General features: G+C 46.4%; 5 protein-coding genes across 5 annotated transcripts; all 5 read left to right on the top strand.

The window, feature by feature from the left end:
• The first annotated feature begins 468 nt into the window (after positions 1 to 468).
• F4813DRAFT_372262 (class I glutamine amidotransferase-like protein) lies at positions 469 to 1,706 on the top strand. Its single transcript, XM_049244686.1, has 2 exons — positions 469 to 1,160; positions 1,301 to 1,706. Exons 1-2 carry the CDS (start codon positions 714 to 716, stop codon positions 1,535 to 1,537), a joined length of 684 nt encoding a protein of 227 aa, XP_049096056.1. The 5' UTR covers positions 469 to 713; the 3' UTR covers positions 1,538 to 1,706.
• A 7,568-nt stretch (positions 1,707 to 9,274) lies between these two features.
• F4813DRAFT_399453 (ApbA-domain-containing protein) lies at positions 9,275 to 11,691 on the top strand (the record flags this gene model as incomplete). The annotated part of the gene is made up of 3 exons (XM_049248175.1): positions 9,275 to 9,470; positions 9,530 to 9,962; positions 10,014 to 11,691. 3 exons carry the CDS (start codon positions 9,275 to 9,277, stop codon positions 11,689 to 11,691), a joined length of 2,307 nt encoding a protein of 768 aa, XP_049096055.1.
• A 1,678-nt stretch (positions 11,692 to 13,369) lies between these two features.
• Positions 13,370 to 13,879, top strand: F4813DRAFT_393031 (DASH complex subunit Hsk3 like-domain-containing protein; the record flags this gene model as incomplete). The annotated part of the gene is made up of 3 exons (XM_049247359.1): positions 13,370 to 13,495; positions 13,549 to 13,670; positions 13,807 to 13,879. 3 exons carry the CDS (start codon positions 13,370 to 13,372, stop codon positions 13,877 to 13,879), a joined length of 321 nt encoding a protein of 106 aa, XP_049096054.1.
• A 652-nt stretch (positions 13,880 to 14,531) lies between these two features.
• Positions 14,532 to 15,377, top strand: F4813DRAFT_382865 (NAD(P)-binding protein; the record flags this gene model as incomplete). The annotated part of the gene is made up of 2 exons (XM_049245863.1): positions 14,532 to 14,986; positions 15,086 to 15,377. 2 exons carry the CDS (start codon positions 14,532 to 14,534, stop codon positions 15,375 to 15,377), a joined length of 747 nt encoding a protein of 248 aa, XP_049096053.1.
• A 1,637-nt stretch (positions 15,378 to 17,014) lies between these two features.
• Positions 17,015 to 18,609, top strand: F4813DRAFT_234551 (uncharacterized protein). Its single transcript, XM_049239955.1, has 2 exons — positions 17,015 to 17,205; positions 17,257 to 18,609. The coding sequence occupies exons 1-2, from the start codon at positions 17,140 to 17,142 to the stop codon at positions 18,373 to 18,375; spliced, it is 1,185 nt and encodes a 394-aa protein (XP_049096052.1). The 5' UTR covers positions 17,015 to 17,139; the 3' UTR covers positions 18,376 to 18,609.
• Positions 18,610 to 19,201: the final 592 nt, after the last annotated feature.

Here is a 19,201-nt window from a genome sequence, read left to right as displayed (position 1 = left end):
ACACAGCTACCTAAGCAATTAGGGCAAGTTGGTTGATATTTCTAGCTGTCCTTCTTAGGATGACGTTCTTTACTGCTGCTACGAATAGACGTTCGTTAAGTTAGGTTGACTGATAATAAAACAGCACTGCCATCCCATGCTTTGTTTCATTTACCGCAACATGAACACAATACTCATTTGAACGAGAATATATTAAAGGCGTATTCAAACGACTATACATACGTATCTTGTTAAGCAGAAGTTCGTATAAAGGTTATTAACATGCCCAACTCTCTTCCGCTTAAGATAGCAACTACCCGCATAAAGCACTCAACCCCTGGGTGTCATATCCCTGAATCTGGGGCTACTGCGTAAGCTCGCACCCCCCCCCGGTCCTCTCCCCTTCTTCCCTGCATCTCGGGAAGTCGTACTAGACATTAGAAGTGCAGCTATTAAGCGACACTAGTCCGCGTCAGGACGTCCGCATTACTCCGCTCGAGCCGCCGGCTCCGACCCCGGATCACGATCCTTTGGCGACCTTCGCATCATCCACGCTTAAAACATACCTCAGCTAGTTACCACCATGGTATACTAAGTATCCAAATCCAATTAAGGTCTATCTCGATAACATGCCTCTCCAGTTTTGATCCTTACCCTGTGCTCCTCGTATCATTGAGAATACCCTCCTTACCAACAAACATACACATACTTACCCCCTACACCATAGCCAGGCCATGCCGCCCCAAGACTCCCCCGACAGCCGCGCCCCCCCAACCCGCTTTGCGGTGGCGCTTTTCCCGGGATTCCAAGCGCTGGACGTGTTCGGCCCGCTCGACATCCTCAACATGTTGTCCAGGACCCGTCCTCTCTCCCTAGAAATCCTATCCGCGACGCTTGGCCCGGTCCCGACGCTGATTCCGTCCTCGGGCCACACTACGGGCCAATCTGTCGCGCCTACGCGCACCTATGCCGATGGCGCCGACGACATCGAAGTCCTGCTCGTCCCGGGCGGCGTCGGCTCTCGCGATCCGGCGAATGTGGCGCCCGTCGTCGAGTACGTGCGCGCAGCGTACCCGCGCCTCAGGTACCTATTGACGGTGTGCACGGGCAGCGCAGTAGCAGCCAGGTCAGGTGTATTAGACGGGCGGCGCGCGACCTCGAACAAGAGGGCGTGGGAGTGGGTTCGTTGATCCCCTTTTCTTTTTTTTCTTCTTCAGCACACCTACGTTTCAGCTTTCTCTCAGCCCCCTTTTCCACTCCCCACCTACCCTACCCCTTAGCTGGAAGTGCGGTAATTAACGGGAAGCGGTGGCGACAAAAGGCCACGGCGCAGGGCCCGCGCGTGAACTGGGTGCGCCAGGCACGCTGGGTGACGGACGGCAATATCTGGACGTCCTCGGGCATCTCGGCGGGTATCGACATGATGTACGCTTTCGTCGCGGACCAGTACGGCGAGGATGTCGCGCAGACTCTGGCTAATGCGTCTGAGTATGTCCGGAACACGGACCCGGACTTTGATCCATTTGCCGGAGAAACGGACAACGGGGCTGCGAAATAAGGGGTTGTCTAAATATAGTTGCGCCTATGCTTGTGCTTGGGACTCTAGTAGGACGGGTGGATGAGCGGGTGAGCGGGCGAGCAGGCGAAGAGTCTGCGTAGGGGGTGCATGATACCACAATAGAGAATACGAAGTATACCTAGGCAATGAATATAGTTTAGTCTATCAGTCCATCATGAGGTCTTCTGCCTTTCTATTAAGTGAACCTATTGTATTACTATCTGTAGTTGTATCTCTCTAATTCACCTAAGGGGGCGTGTCAATTTCAGTAACGTGTATAAGAAAACCAACGTGGGAATATCTAGTTCATATACAAGCTATAACTATTACGGCCTATTGAAGCATTGCTATTGGAAATTGCAGGCTAAAACGTATCTATCAAGCTCTCTACTCCGATAAAGTGTAGCAAATGGTAGAAATATAAGTAGCTGCCACTTACATTTCTTCACTTGGTCTCCAGCAAGCTTAGACTAAGTATAGACACTTGCACTGCTTCTTAGAACTTGAGCTACAGCGGTAGAAATTTATATCAACATAATACAAAGTAAGTATTTGGCCTCATGTCACTTAGGTACGTTGATTCTAAGTCTAAGTGACCTATAAGTGGCTGTCTTACATATTATCCCGATAGTTAAGGAATATTACATTTTGCAGGTCATCTTAACGCAGTTCTGGTAATAGACTCTAAACAATCTACCATGCGCGATTCCGTGGTATCGCACGATTATATTAAGATATTTACCTATATAATTACCTTAATATTTAGTTACGTAGGGTTATGAAAACTGGGACAAGTTGCAACAGCCATGTCAAGTCAACAATTATCTCAACAAGATCCAATCTAGATCCGAAGCGGAATCATGATCAGTGTGACAATCAGGGGACCAAGACACCGATAAAGCAGTCTGGTGCTGTTGTATGTATTACCCTCAACTACATAATATAAACTTCCGAATGAGAAGGGGGCGACTACATAACGAAGGACGGGGATTGTGACAGTATACTAAAAATATCTCGTGTAGCAATCGGTATTGTATATACCTTGGAAACCTGGGACTTTTCCATTCATATCGTCTATATTTATAGGAGCGGTGAAAGATACCATTCCATACACGCAGTAGTTATCGTCGCAAACCGAGAGCTTCGTATATGACTTGCTGGCTACCTGTCTTGTAGTACTAACCTACACAGCAAGACTCCGATCGACAGGCCCGTGTGCAACATGCTGTGTAATTTACAAACTACGAAAAAGACTACGCACTGATAACAATTTTCTGCTTCTTCAGTAGGTATTTATGATCATAGGTGGATACGATACCCGTTTTCCTGGATCTTGACAAAACTCGCATTCTATTGCACCATGCAGCGGACGGCAGCTTAGCCCCTCGTTGGCCGTACGGTAGATAGTGTATAGATAGTGTATAGATGACGATTCGGGATTGTTCGCGTGCAGATGGTTACTTTTACCGGGCGGTGACAGGTTATAAATACGCAAAAGACAAGATGGTAGGTGCCAATTTAATAGGTCGCGCTACCGTTACTGGTTACATACTAGAGCTTATCTGCGATAATATGGTTCGAGTATCAGCAAAACTGGAAGACTATTGGATAGCGATCCGGCATCGCCGGGGGTGCGGCGGATAGACGCATGTCACAAGGATTTCCCGACTGGGCCACCTCGGATCTCGGGTCTGCGGTCTGAATCCGAACCCGACTTAGTCATAGTGCCTCATTTCTAGAAGCCAGAAGCCAGAAGCCAGAATGTTGGGTCAGCGTGCTATGCCTAGGCCCTAGGGTGGCAAGAGCAAATTTTCTTTGGTGATAATCTCGCGTTTATATCGAGGCTATGTGTATATATGTGGCTAGACTTCGCTGACTTCGGCGTGTTCAAGGCTACCGAAGATGGTGTTGATAATGTTCCCGATTTCCCTAGCATTACATAGGTAGATGGAAATGGCCCTGTAAATGTCGATCTGATGGAACCTAAGTCTTTTGGATAAGGCTGGAGACCCCGGTTGCAAAAGCAGGTTTTGTGATCCCTGCCAATGCATTCAGATTCGATATGTATTTTCTGCGAGTTGCCACAATACGTAGCTTATCTTGGCATATAGAAGCTGTCCTTTAGCATAACATAGGTATCCATTGTAAATTGCAAGTGACCAAGGATTGATATTTAAATGCGAATGGCTGATTGCTAGATATCCACGTGAGATTTCATAAAGGTGACGGCTGTAGACTCCCTTGCGCTTCAGAAAACGAGCCTACTTGTATCTCGCATGTAGACACACACGCGTCAAGTCGGAGACGCTATGTATAAGCGGCTTGTTGCAGTTCCGACTAATTTTCCTATTTCCTACCAGCGGTAGACCTGCCGACCTGGTGGTTTGGGAGATTGATATGGGATGCCTATCTCTACATACTGCAAAATATTTTAACATCTTGGCCTCAAGATATCGAATAAGCTGCGAGAGTGATAGGTGGATGAACGGGCAAATTTACACAGTGAATTAGGTAATGTATTGGATGTATTGGTTTCCAAGAAAAAGGAAACTTCGCATTGCTATCCGACAGGACTGGAACTGAGCCGCGGCAGAGTACATACTGTGGAGAGATAATGAACTTTTACATTATGTACACATTATGTACAATGCTCTCTTCCCTGAAGGATTTGCGGTTAATAGGTACTATATCTCTCGTTTCGTAGGTTCCTGTTCCTGGCCATACGATTAGTTCGGAGTATTTCTCCCGCGCATTAATTGGCCTCATTAATTGGCTGACCGATATCCTTCGCATCTGGGAAAGATAAAACTGTATCGAGTATCAACAGCGGTGAGCATACTATGTATTACCTGGTTCGTCTATTAGCTTTCTCCTTTTCTTCTATGTACTGCTTGAAATATTTGAGTAATGGGTGGCGTCGAATTGAATTTGGGCACGAGGCGGAAGATGAGTTCGTTATTCGCTTAAAAGTCGTATTGCCGCGTGGAAGACGGTAGTTCTAGAATCCTAGAATCCTATTGGAGTACATGGAAATGCAAAGGCAGATCCCTCGCTGTATCGACGTGGCCGAGATATTATCAACATTGATCATACCTACGCATGTACACTAGCATGTAGCCATGGCATAATTGAAAACGCCACCAGCATTTTAAACCAGACTCGATGGACTTCACCATGACTAGTGGACCATCTTTATTGCCTAACCTGATCATAGTAGAAATTTAAAGTAATATGACAGATTGAGGCGACTGCAATAATTAATAAAGGTGGTAGGTAGTAAGTTAGGTACATAGACAGATATCATGATAGGTGAGAAATATGGTGTTGAAGAATCGCGACTTCAGTTGTTGGTTTGTAAGAGGTATGTAGGTAGGTACATATGTATACCTTAGGTACACATGTAGGTACCTACCTGTCGCGTAGAGTTTTAGGTATCTAAGGCTGCTGCAGGTGCATCACGCTAAGATATTTCTTTTTTCTGGGTAGCTAGGTACCTAGGTACCTAAGTGGAGCCTAAAGCTCTTAAAATAAACGTCTACCTAGCAGTCCTAGGCTTGTACTCCATGAGAAATATCTGTAAATTTCACATTGCAATTGGACATATGTATATACATATGTATATACATCGATATGCCCTTGTATATACCTATAGAGGTATAATAATCGTGTGCGACATGACGGCAATGCAGAAAAATGCTATCCAGCATCTCAACGCGTAAAGATATCTCACTTAATATTGAGACGACAAGAACGGGTACTTTTCATCACACTACGTCATTACCACAATGATGCTTGTTTGGACCGGATTCAGCCGTCAGGAGAAACTTTATTTACAGTGCCGGTAACTGCTAGCATTTGGGAACTTTCAACTACGTCAATTTAGTACAATACGGCTAGACTTAAAGGGGGTTAATGAGGTAATTTTTTTTTTAACAGATGAAGGAAAGGAGTTGCGGTATCACTATCAAACTAACTACCTGTTAGCTGACAAAGCTTGGGTAGTTATTTTGGGCTTCATTTTTGCGGGTTGCTGAGAGATTTCGAGTGTATGTAATGTCTATCACTTACCCTCAGATCGGTGGGGGGGTTTGTATATTTAGAAGTGCACCATCATGTATGTACATCTCATGAATTGGACGGCTCTTTTACCTTATACATACCTAGGTAGTGTAAGCTTAAGACCGAAGAACCAAGATGAAATACGATGCCAACAATTCTGGACTTTAATTTCCGTTTTCAAGTTTTTAAGGCCTGTTACCCCTGCTTCGATACTGCGAATTGCGCCTCCTAGCCGCTGAAAGGAACCACTCCCTGCAAGTATTCGATTACCTAGTAGCACGCAATTAATTTATACCGTTGATAGTATATATATGTTTATCATGCAAAAGGTTTTGGAAGGCTATGTTAATTTGTTACTTTATTATTATTTGCTTGGAGAGGGTTAGAGTATAGAGAAGCTTAATTCTATTAACTACTTAGGTAATGTAAGTATAGGTAACTACTTGGGTAGCTATTGTATAATACCTACCTATGTTGACGTGCAAACTTAAAATATCCAATGTTGCTAACTTCAACTAATAAGAATTATGGAACGGAATGACTTATCGAGATTATGGACGGTAGGATGGGTCAGATCGCATGGATTAACGGCTGCATGTGAGAAGCAGTGTGGATTATACCTAATTTGGAAGAACCTACCTTCGTCTGTGGGTTAAAATATCTTGACCTTCTATTCCGTACCAATTATAGCTTGCTACACATGTATTTCGTTATGTATATTTTGATGTTCTCAGTTTTGCTCTCTACATAGAAGGTATGTATTATGAGTTGGGCAGTGAACAATTGCCTGGATGAGACAAGCTTGTCTCAATAGCCATTGAAACTGGTCTCTATTCGAAAACGCCGTGTCTTATCCACATAGTATTCAACACGCGAGCGGTCTCGTCGGAAATAAGCAGAATTGTAACTGAAGTGCATAGGTATCTACCTACTCAGCCCAGCTTGAAAATTTGCGTCCTGTGCGAGCGCGTGTCAATATATAGTTCGGTCATCATGACAGAATACGAAGACCAACCCAGCAATTCATCTGCAGTCAAAAGGAGAGCACCCCACGATACATATGCAGTCTCTGCACGAATCCCTCCGTACAGTATGAAGACGGAGTGGACGCTAATAGATTGCACAGCCTCATTGTCCCAAGCATTGATACATACCTACCTACCTACATATGTCCCGCACATACCAACAACGTTCGATATTGCCATCCGATGGCTGCTAGCTATGTAAGGTTGGGCACATCCTCATTCTACCTAGAATAATAGCACGCGCAGTGATCACAGCGCCTCTTACTCCTTTTGCAGAATTGGCGCATCAACCTACATGCTACATGTACCTATGTAAAATTTGTTAAATTAAAAGCCGTGTATGTACTCTTTAGTATAATGCAATATTATAGGTACCTACAGATAAGCATCAAACGCTTGCCGTTGTTTTGTCTCTTTTTTAGTTTTTAGTTTTTATTCTTTATAATTAAAAGACAATTCGATTTTGACTAGGTAGTGTATAGTGTAGATTTAATGTTTAAAAGAACAATTCTTCAATTAGGTATGCCCGGGCCTGTTAGGTTCGGTACCTGTGATAGGTACCCGCCATTCATTCCATGCCTACCTCATGTACCTCCATATGTGTCTGGCAGGAAGGACAAGCCTCGCACAGTGCGTGCAAGTGAGGTACACATATTGATTAGTTATTCGTTTTGAATATACAGGTCTGTACCTACCCTCGCTATCGGAAGCCCGAGAAGAAGTCCGCCACGTCGGCTTGTCATTGGCTTCTCGTACCTCTCGGTTTTGATTCAATGTTTTTGTTTTTTTCCTTCAAGCTTCAAGCCCATCTCAAAACAACAAAAAGGACTGATTTCCAGCTTAATCCCAATTTTCTAAGGCATTTCGAATTTCTATCACTTCATTGGAATTCAAATTGGCATCATTGATATTGGTCTTAAGCTTGTTTAACCAATCTGGTAGATCTCGAAATTCGTTTATCCCCTATACTCATTGAGGTGGGTAAGAAGTTCTTTTCTTGGAAAAGCGACCCAAGCTGCTAACCTAGGGGAGTTTACTAGGTTAGGGAGTTCAGTGCTGACTCCATAAAGCCGCCAACACCGACCGACCAATTCCACAACCTTGGGAAGCTTTTGCTTACTTACATAATACCACTACATACCAGCACTACATCTAGTACCTGGGTAGCCCGGGTAGCATCACCTTAGGTATGTACGTGTAGGTACTACATATGTACCTAAAAGTCCTTATGCACATACGTAACGCTGCTGTCAACCCTCTATCCACTTACACGCCCCGTACACGTACATCCCGGTCTGTCATGGGTGGTACCTACTTACACATAGCAAGCAGTTTACACTAGATAGCTGGCCTAGCCCAGTTTCGACTTTGTCCACCCTCCCGAATCAACGCTACTTGCGCTACGCCCCTCCCGCAGCCCTTCTACGCAGTACCGGTCCGTCTAGTGTACCTGTTAGGCAGCTTTCTGGCTTCTTTAGGTACTGGCTTCTTACTGGCTTCTTACTGGGTACCCTTCGTAGCCTTCGGTTTCTTCCTTGACTTTCTGCCTTGCTTTTTTCCTATTCACTCTTCCCAAATCGCCTACGCTACTCTCTCTATTCTTGCTGGACACGCACCTCGCATCGGCATCCCGCCGTTCGTCCAACCATCATTCGACTACACCCAACTCTCCACAAAGGGGCCCGCTAGAGTCGTTGCGTCCGTTCGTTAATTTTTCTTCCATTTTCTTGATGTTCTCGACAAGCTAAACCTCCATAATCTCTTTCCCCCCACTAGTCCTACGTTTGACCGTCCATTCCGACCCGCTCCTCGTTCTGTTCCTGTCATCACCATCCCACGACCTGTGCTTAGGCCGTTACGCTCGTTATTGTTCGACATTTGGCTTTCTTGGGCATTTTACTTACCGTTGTGGATCGGCATCTCTGGAAAAAAAAAAAAGAAAAAAGAAAATAAATAGGGCAAAACCTGCAAGCCTACCGAGTGAAGACTAGGGTTAAATTACACGCTATCGAATCATTGCGTATCAGTCTAGCGGCCGCTTCGAATGGACCAGTGAGTCGCCAAACGACAAGCCCGATCTGCGCCAATACATTCACTTCCCGTTGCCAAATCTTCAGCTGGTCACCGAATCGGCAAAGGCTGTAGAGTGGTCAGTGTTGTAAATTGGGAAGATAAAAAAGAAGCCGGTTCTCAGGGACGTCAGACAGCTATTGCGAACCGTTGTACCCACGTTGTGACTGGGTTCGTAGTTGTAGTACAAGGCTACTTTGGCTCGTCCCGACACCATCGTGAGAGTACGCCCGCACGATACACAGGCACAAGAGTCGTAAGGAAATTCAGAGGGTAGTATAACCCGCTAGTCCGCTGGGTCTCCATTATGGCTCCAGTAGCGCCGCGCCTCAAGATCCTCTCAGGTTCGTCGATTTCCAATTCTGTAACCTACATCCTCCAACTTGACTTCACATTGCCTGGTGAAGAAGATTTCTGTTTTTCTTCGTACCACTGTCACCGGAAGAAACGGAATCCCTCCCGCTCCTTTGCTTTCACTTGTGTCTTGTTCCTTCGATTGCCTATTCCGCTTGTTCTCCCTCCTATACGACTTTGAGGGTAAGGCGTGCTGGCATACGCCTAGAGCCGCTTGCGACATCTCGCCATGGCTGACAGTGAGCTAATGAGAATATGTTCAGTGGGTGGAAATGCTGTCTCTGCTTTCCTGTCCTGGAGGCTTCAGGCTACCAATGCGTGCGACGTAACGCTCGTTTGGAAGTCAGGCTACGAGAGCGTCAGCCAATATGGTATCTCTTTCAAGTCTGGCTCATTTGGTAACGAGCGGTTTAAACCTCGACGTGGTAAGTACAAGCGCAGTATTATCTGGGAGCCTGACTGCCTAGCTAACATGCCTGTTTAGTTGTTCGAACACCGGAGGAGGCCATACACAATAAAGAGGGCGCATTCGACTATGTTATCCTTTGTATCAAGGCCCTCCCGGATGTTTACGACCTCGCCTCGGTAATTGACGCCGTTGTTACTCCTCAACATACCTGTATTCTTGTCAATACAACACACACCCTCGGAGTCGAAGCTGCTCTCGAGGAGAGGTTTCCAACAAATGTTGTCTTGTCGCTCGTTTCGAATGCCGAATTGACCCAGCTGGGATCAAGCGAATTTGAGCATAGTGGTTCAACTGAGATCTGGGTTGGTCCAGCAAATAAGAGTGGCAACATTCCCGCAGCAATACAAGATGACATGGCACAAGCACTCGCTTTGACTTTGAGCTCAGGTCGCGTCGACTGTAAGGTTTCTAGTAACATAAGACAGCAGCAATTCGAACGAGTTATCGGGTAGGTTGCTAATATCCAGTCAAACTTGTTTATCTTTTGCTAATGTATTAGCCCTATTGCTTTCCATCCGGCCAGCGTCATTTTCGAGACACCTTCCCATACGGCTCTTTTAGAAAAAACCGGCGTGAGGCAACTAATTTCTGATGTAATTGACGAGCTTATTACTCTTGCTACCGCGCAAGGGTGTACGCTCGATGCTAAATTCAAGGAAAACACTATCAAGGAACAGTGTGAACATTCGGATAACCCAAGCATAATGTGGCAGGATTATGTGGCTAGGCGGCCTATGGAAGTCGAGACATTCCTCGGCTCACCAATCAAACTGGCTCAAAGCTTGGGAGTCAAGTTACCACGGATTGAGACGCTCTACGCTATTTTCCACAACCTGAACATCGTCAACCAGTCCAGACCTAAGGAGATTAATGGACTACCAGCTGCTTCTGGTTCGCCAACCGGTGCATCACCGATGCCTCGTATGTCCTCGAGCCAGCCGCTTCGTCCTGCCGTCAACGGTCCTCCGAACGGGAACGGTATGCCGATGCCCAGGTCTAGGCCTAGGAATTCGTCCAATCTTAGTGGACCACCTCCGGGTATGCGCCGACCTCCTCCACCTATGAACGGTGGCCCTCCAAATGGACACAGAGCTCCGATGAACGGCGCACCGAACGGCCATCCTCAATCACGGCAACCGTCGAGACGCGGTTCTTTTGACGATACCGATCTTGGAGAGTTTAGCCACTTGGTTGTCTACGAGGATTCGGCTGATGCTGGTGATGGATACAATGCTGACACTTCAGATATCACTCTTCGTGAAAGGGAGCTCCAGTTACGACAGCGTGAGCTGGCACTAAAAGAACAGGAAATGCGTATGCGACGCGGTGGTCCACCGCCGGCTGGCGGTAGAAGGCGTGCTGCTCCTCCTGTTCGTAGTGGAGGCGGCATATACGACGATGAGGACGAGGAGGACGATTACTTTGATCCGAACTCGGGTCCACCTGCCCCCATGATTGACCCTGATAATTTCGATATGATGAGCGTCACATCTAGGAAAAATCGCAGTAGGCCTGGTCCGAACCAAAGCGAAATGCGAATGAACCCCGAGGGTCCCGGAGGAGGAGCACAGCCCCGTGGAAGTAGATGGAGACCGGCATTTGGTAGCAGAAATCGTTCTAGTCAAATCATGAATGCTGTGCCGGGTCTCCATGACAATATTCTTGACGATCCGCTGATGAACTTCACGTCGAACCGGTATGGTAATGTCGATCGGGGACAGATGCAGGCGGGATCCAGAGCCAACTCTTTAACGGCGTCGCATTTACATGAGTTTTCAACCGGACCTAACGGAATGAGCGGACCGTTTCCTAGACGTGCTAGCCAGTCTCCAGGGAACCCGTATAGCCCTTCAATTCGAGGCGGCAATGGACGGCCTTCACCTCCCAACGGGTTTGGAGGACCTGGTCCTAATGGACGCCCGTCGCCTCCAGACGGTGTGCGCCAGCCAGTCCCTAGGTATCCTCCGGGTCAGGGGAACATGGTCGCGCCACAGCAAGTTGAACAACATGTCGGGGTGAGCTCTCTCCAACCACCAATTACGAAGACCACAAGAAGTCTGACCGGCAGTGCGAGTGCTAGCGCGGAGAGTGGTGAATCAACAAATCTAGGTTCTGAACCATCCGCTCACAGCAGTCAAAGTAGTCTAGGACCCCGACCTCCCATTGGAGTCCGCTGAAAACCTCGAGTACGATGATGCGCAGCCAATGTTAGGCTAGCAGGCGGGCCTTCGTGCCTTGCTATTGTCGACACATTGCGATATTTTTTCCGGGTTAATTTGCACGCTTGCCCGATAGTTTTGTAGGTTAGGTAGGTAAGCTGCTGTTCCCACGGCGGCACTAGGGTTGTCGAGTTCGTCTCATTCAGATCATGGCGCATTCGATAAGGTTAGATGGAATTGGCTTGGATTACAACATAACGATGCACACATAATTCTATTCGTCTCGGCAGGGGGAAAATCACGTACATAAGCATTTTGGAAGGTCGAAGCAGTGGCTATTCATCTTCGGTAATATTGCATTGGGATGCGGGGTCTGTCACCTTTCGGAACACATATATTTCTATCCATTTTCCTCCCTATGCAATGACTTCCCAGCATTCACTCGCCGACCCGATACCCAGCGTCTTTACACTTCTCCCCCCACCACGTTTTAGCTCATCCCGGAAGTGTTAATAGCCTCGAAGACACGGAGAAAAGCTTTGAAGGTGCATGGCGGACATTGGCTGGGTTAAAAAAGACATAATGGGAATGCATATAGAACTCCCGTCTGCTGCCCTTGAGTGCTCATCTGCTTGGCCTTGATATATCGTGGCTCGACTAACCCCTTTGACGACGCGCAATTAAGACCGACGACCTTTCTAGTATTAAAGCCGTTTGCGGAACAGATACGTATAGTCTAAGTCGATTATCCTATCGGGTCGGTCGTTCAAGTCGCATGGGAGGGATACTGGTGCAATTCGGGTCGGGAGAAGAAGGCGTTGGTATTATGACCATACATTACACACAAAGGACTTGCTCTCTCTTTTATTTGTCGGTTTCTGTCTGGATTTTAATATTGTAAAGACTGGCAAGGCGCGGGCCTGGAAATGGGACAGGCCTCGGAGTTGTCAGTGAAGATGAGAAAGAAATAGTGAAGGTCGAGAAGGCCGTGTCAAGAATTAGACAAGGGCCATCGTAATGTGATGCGACTCTTAGGAGCTAGGCTTAATTAACAAGGACCGATTATTCGCGACATTGCAAATTCGAAAAGTCAATAGCGACGTGGAGTGGACTTGGTTCATAAGACTATAATTCTATTCTAATTATTCTAATGTCAAATTTCTAATGTCAAATATAAAATCCCAGTAAATGACGTCGTCAAGCGGGCTTACATACTACATATACACATATACACTTAAATGTTACTGTCGTACCCTTCTGTGATATTCTGTGATATGCAGCAAAACAGGTAGAATAGGGCTATGTATTGTACAGCTCTTTTTAGCTCAGGGGTCCGCTATCACCGTAACGTCGGGATCGCATGGGCATGGACCACTTTTATAAGCTCTGAAAATAGCAGCGCCACAAGACACCCCGCATAACTTTAAATCACGCGTAACCAGACGCGTTATTTGATGTGGGGGGAAAAGGGGAGCAAATACCTAGAGACAGAATTGACTTTATTGCAGGTGCAGTCTACATGTATCATTTGATGACAAACCTATAGATACAACATTGAACCTACCTAGGTAACATCTAGATCTTCCATCTTTGTCAGGTACTTAACATATGTACCTCTCCTAATTCCCCCACCCACTTTTCGCACGAGTTGCTATTTGATCGATACAAGCAACGCAATATAACAAAAGACGCCGATATGACTTCTAGAGGCGGAAACGCAGATCGTACAATCATTATGCAAGGCTCAGGGTCCGCGGCGGCGAGACCTTCCATGGCACCACAGAGTTCTAGCTCCGGCGGCGTGGTCAAAACGCGGCAACTGGTATGTTATATCGCAATCGTTCTAGAATAGCAATGCTAATGTATTATGAGCAGACGCATCTCCATTCGCAACTAGCACAACTCTCAGCAAATTTGGCGGATACGGAGAACCTCCTGCGCATGACGAGCGTACAAGCAGAGGCTATGAGAGGTCTAGGAAGTTGGCATGGTGGGTTGTGAGTCTATCATTTTGTCTCATTTCTTCTTCTCCTGTGTTCTCTTTTATTTTTATCTTTATATCAAGTCTCTCATGAAATGAAAAACTGAGCGATGGTGTATGAAAATGACACTAATTTGCTTGGCTAATAATAGGTTCATGGCTGCGAGCAAGGTGCTAGGAGAAGAATCAGTCAAGGAGCAACAGCCAGGAGGGAATCAAAAATAATACAGTCATCATGTATTAATTTAGGCTGACGAATAGTCCGACGCCTTCTAGGTCTGCACTTAGTGAGGTTGCGTATGTGGGTTACTTATACAAGTAATAGCTATATCGCCCTTCGTCATACCTAAAGATGAAATCGAGGGACTTACATATGAAGGCTTTCCGTAGCTACCTAGTCTTGGGGGCGATGCCGTGCATATGATCTGGACGACACCTTACCCACCTGGTAAGAGTGGGTTTTCATCAAATCCATAGGAGGTAGCTTGACAGCGATTGTCTACCTCTAAATACGCAGGCCCTAGTTATAAAAAGGAGAGAGAGCCGAGACGTTTAAGGTTCAGCAGGAAGTTGTGTAGTAACCATAGGAATACTATTTAAAACATCTTACACGGCGTATAGCCATTACTTACTAGGTATCATATAACCCCACAACGTAAGTAGATACCAAAATATTCATTAGAATTGGATTATAAATACTAATTCGGATTTACAATGCTGTCGGGAACGATTGCTCAGCACGGATTGTTATTCTGTCCGGGTCGGTAGGTTTGGTGCGTAATATCACCAACTTCATCGACATAGTTAAAAACCAGCATTCTTCCCTACAAAATCAATGCGGCATCATTCCTCTCAAGTAGATTTACATCAATTCATTATGGCACAGACTATCGTTCTTATTTCAGGTGCGAATCGGGGTCTAGGCGAAGGCCTGGCTAAGCGTTACTTGGCACAGCCGAACCACATCGTAATCGCTGCCAACCGGAACCCAAGGCATCCGACGTCGAAAGCGCTCGCCGATCTACCTAAGGGGGAGGGGAGTAGCTTGATCGTTGTTAAACTTGACGCCACGGTCGAGCAGGATGCTTTTGACGCTGTTAAGACTCTCCAGGAGTCGCACAGGATCGATCACCTCGATATTGTCATCGCTAACGCCGGCGTCTCGTTCGTCTGGCCGGCTGTCAAAGACGTCAAGATTGACGATCTCCGAGCGCATATTGAACCTAACGTTTATGGCGTCGTAACTCTATACCAGGCCACGCGCCCACTCCTGCAGAAGTCTTCCCGCGAGCCCATCTTTACACCCATCGGGTCCTCAGCCGGATTTATAGGGTGAGCCAGTCCTCCTTTGCAGAAAGCGGAAATGAACATAAAACTTGCGTGGATGTTATAGGCATGGCATTCTTAGATGCTAACACCAGCCGCAAACAGGAATCAACCCCCCATTCCTAACGCGGCGTACGGGCCATCGAAGGCAGCGCTGCACTGGTTCACCGTCCGAATCAACGCCGAGGACGACTGGCTCAACGCCTTCGTTACGGGCCCCGGCTGGGTCCAGACCGAGCTCGGGAATGCGGGCGCACGCGGCCTAGGGGTTGAGCAGGCCCCGCTAGGAGTCGACGAGTCCTGCGACGGTATGATGCGTATGCTTGCGGTATCCACGAAAGCAAAGCATGGCGGAAAGATGGTGTCGTATAACGGGGAAGTCAGCTCAGAGTGGTAAATCATTGTTCCGGTATCCTTTCCGCATAGAGCTCGAGTTTTCATTGGCTGGACGGTTCCATGAATTTTCTTTTTCAGTAGGCCTAAGATAGTACTAAGGCAGAGGGGAGAATAAAGGGAAAGGGATGTCCACGTTTAGTCTGATGAGAACGTATCCGCGTATAGAACGTCTTCTTATTAGTTGATCTCTGAATATATAAATAAGATATCTACCTGCATGCCATGTATAAAGGCTCCTACGAGCAGGTAGACGATGGTAGTCTTAAAGTGGTTGGTTTATATAGAAGCCCCGCTGCTCTGTAAGAACACCATGCTTTCTGTATCTTGTCTTGGCTATATTGAGATATTCATTGTACACACTTCGCAGGTGCTGAATATCTAGAAAGCGTTCTAGAATAAAGGAACGTTTCTTTAAAGTCTACTATGGCTAAACTCGAACTGTACGTCTGTGAGTACTGCCTATGGTAATACATCCCCTTGCCAGTGACAGCCATCATCGTCATCTTTTTCACCATTATCGCCGGCATTCACTGCTACCGTTTATTTCAGACAAAGCTCCAGTTCTGCTTGCCGTTTGTGACTGGGTGTATCAGTAAGTTGTAAAGCAAAATTATCCCGTCCTAGACGACTTGATACCGTCTCCTCTAACAGCCGTAACGTGGAAGTCATAGGTTATTGTGCCTGCGAGGTATCAAACTCTCGAACCGGCGACCTTACTCCTCATCTCATTCAGGAAATGGTGGTTTTACTACTGCCCGCTCTCTTTGCCGCATTAGTATACATGGTACTAGGGCGCGTTATCTAACCCATGAACGGAGAGCCCTACCGCCTTATCCATGTTGAAATCACAACCAAAGTCTTCGTGTTCGGCGACGTAGCTTCCTCCTGCGTATAGGGCGGCGGGGCCGGTCTCATGGCGAAAAGATTATCGGCGGAGGGCTATTTATTCAGATCATCATATTAGGCCTCTTTATCGTCGTAGATATGACGTTCGGGGCCAGATATAAAAAGGGCAAAATAGATGCTTCGGCGCACGACGCTACGTGCTGGAGGATCAGCATGCTCTTGTTGTATAGCGTCAGCGCGCTTATTATGATCCGGAGTATCTTTCGAGTGATCGAACCCGCTGCGGGTCGTGATGGCTGTCTTCTTAGTAACGAACGAACAGTCTATTTTTTCGACTCAGTTTAAGTGTTGGTGGCTATGGTTTTCCTCGTTGTGCGGTACCCGGATAACCTCCAGCGTTCTAAGGCGGCCCACTGGATAAATTAGGACGGCAATCTTGCGGGGCAAAATCAAGATGAGGCCTCGGCCTCCGACGTGAGGCTCGGTGATCCGAACTATCCGATTTCCAAGTGAAAGACGATCCTTGGTCGTAGATCGGCATGGTACGTTTACAGCATTCCTTCTTCCGTTGGTGTTGTCGATATGGTAAGTCTCTGATTTCTATATGTCACATAGAGTATACATCTCATAAATATGTAAATATCTAACTCATATGAATTTAGACATCACTTATAAGCTATACAAATCCTCTTGGAGCTGTATAGATGCCGGGAGGACGAAGTGGGGCTCGTCGGTCACTTACCCCTGACTCGATGGGACTAATAACACGACTACTACGTTACTCCGCCACAATCTTCATCTTATAAAGTCTCTTGCTGTCGTAAACAGCAATGTGGTAATTAGTAATGGGCTAGTGTTAACGGTTGACGGATTTTCGAAGCTCGAGAAATTATAAAAAAAAATTATAAGGAGTAAAGATGCCTCGTCGATCTCATCAAAAATCTCGTACGGGCTGTCTCGAGTGTAAACGCCGACATATCAAGGTAATCATTTAGCCTTGATCCGCATTCTAGTTCTAAACTCTAGGATACCAGTGTGATGAGAACCAGCCAGCATGCGGGAACTGCACAATTAGTTCGAGACAATGCTCGTTTTTATCTTCGCAACCGATTCTTCCCCCTGGTCCTGGCCTTAGACGTCCAGCAGAGTCTGCGAGCCCAGGCCTCCTCCGATCTTCATCGAATGCATCGGCACCCTCTCAATCGTCTTCTCCTATTAGTTCGAATTGTGAATCGTCGATTATCCAGGATGTTAACATGACACACATGGAACTCTTTCATCATTGTATTAACAGCAATTTCGATCTGCCGCCTTCGTCCGAAGATCCTAATAAGATAGCGTCCCCAGAGATGATTGTTGAAGCTGCCATGTCCTCCCCTTTTCTAATGAATGAGATGTTGGCTTTTGCCGCACTTCATCTGGCTCACCTCAAGCCTACAAAAGCCCAGTTCTACAAACACCACGCAGTCGGTTTGCAAACTCACGCGCTTAGCATATTCAACCGTGAGATGACGGGCGTCACTAATGAAAACTGCCTGGAGGTGTTAGTTTTTACTTGGTTTATGACCTTGCATACGCTGTGCGATACCACAGACTCGACAGACCCGCATATCTTTTTAGATCAGTTCATTCACTATCTACAGATGCAACGAGGAGTACGCGCCGTTACTGAAGAAGCATGGCATCTGATGCTCGAGTCGAAGATGGGCTTCGTGCTGCGGGAGGCTACTAGGATTTTCGAGGAAGCAGGCCCAGGGTCCCATACTACTGAGCTGGAGAACTGGATCCAGCACTCACCGGCATTGGACGCCAACGAGAAGACTGTCTGCAAAGACGCCCTAGATAGGATCCAATGGTTTCTGAGCAGAGCTGACGATACGAAGAAAACAGGTACCTCTCTGGGAACGCCATTCTTGTCTCTGATCTCGTGGCCCGTAATAATCGAAGCCGATTTCCTTCGACTCATATCGGAGAGGAAACCGGAAGCTTTACTCGTACTTGCATATTATGCCATACCGTTGCACTTTTGTCGAGACGTATGGATTATAAGAAATGCTGGTCAGCTGCTAGTTCAGAGTATTCGACTGCACTTAGACCAAAAGTGGCATAGATGGTTAGACTGGCCAGGGGCTATGATGAATATGCTCTCATAATATGTCTATTAAAGACTTTGCAATTTAAGGGCCTTATGGCGTTATGGGATAGATATGGTGCCTCAGAGATGGGTTGGTTGTTGGGACTTAAAGGGGCTTGGGTTGAAAGGAGGTCAATAGCAACGTATATTCTGCATAGGGATAGAGGATGTCGGATGCCTCAAGAGTAGCTATACCAGAGGTCATCGCATCTCAAATATTGTATATTATCTATTCATAATCCTAGATTAATGCACGCGCAAGGATCGGACTACCCATGTTTTAGGAGGCATAAATACTTCGTGCGATTAGAGTATTTCCACCCGAGGCTAGAAAGAACCTCCAACCCCCCTATATTGAAAAATTTGTGTCAATAGTTAAAAAGCTGAAGGAGTCATATTGTATCAAAACTCCTTCTAAAAATCTCTACTCGATATAACCCTTGCTCAGGAGTTTAGACAACAGCAATAATAAAGCACACGATTTCACTCAATCCTACGCATCCTACCTTTGAAAGTTCCGTGTACATTAACTAAGCCAAAGTAGAACTAGGGTTATGAATACTACCAAACGCATATCAATTGTGATACTAGGTGTTTTAGACATAAATATTTGAGGCATACAGCCGAATCTAATTAGAATAGTCGTTGCGTTTGGAACCGCTCACCATACTATAAAAGCACAATGGATACTAAGTGCAGGATGGTAACGTCGAAATGTTGCAATTATCAGCAGCGAAGGATCCGGGATATTTTTCTCTACGTGTAGAAAATGGACGAACCCTAAAAACTACAGGCAGTTTGATTGCATTGCAGATGCGTCCTACTTCTTCCCTCGTAATCATTAC

This window comes from Daldinia decipiens (assembly GCF_022478715.1).
Source record: "Daldinia decipiens strain CBS 113046 unplaced genomic scaffold F4813scaffold_40, whole genome shotgun sequence".
NCBI lineage: Eukaryota > Fungi > Ascomycota > Sordariomycetes > Xylariales > Hypoxylaceae > Daldinia > Daldinia decipiens.
The sequence above is the reverse complement of the archived record's forward strand: the minus strand, read 5'-3'. Positions and strand labels throughout refer to the sequence as shown.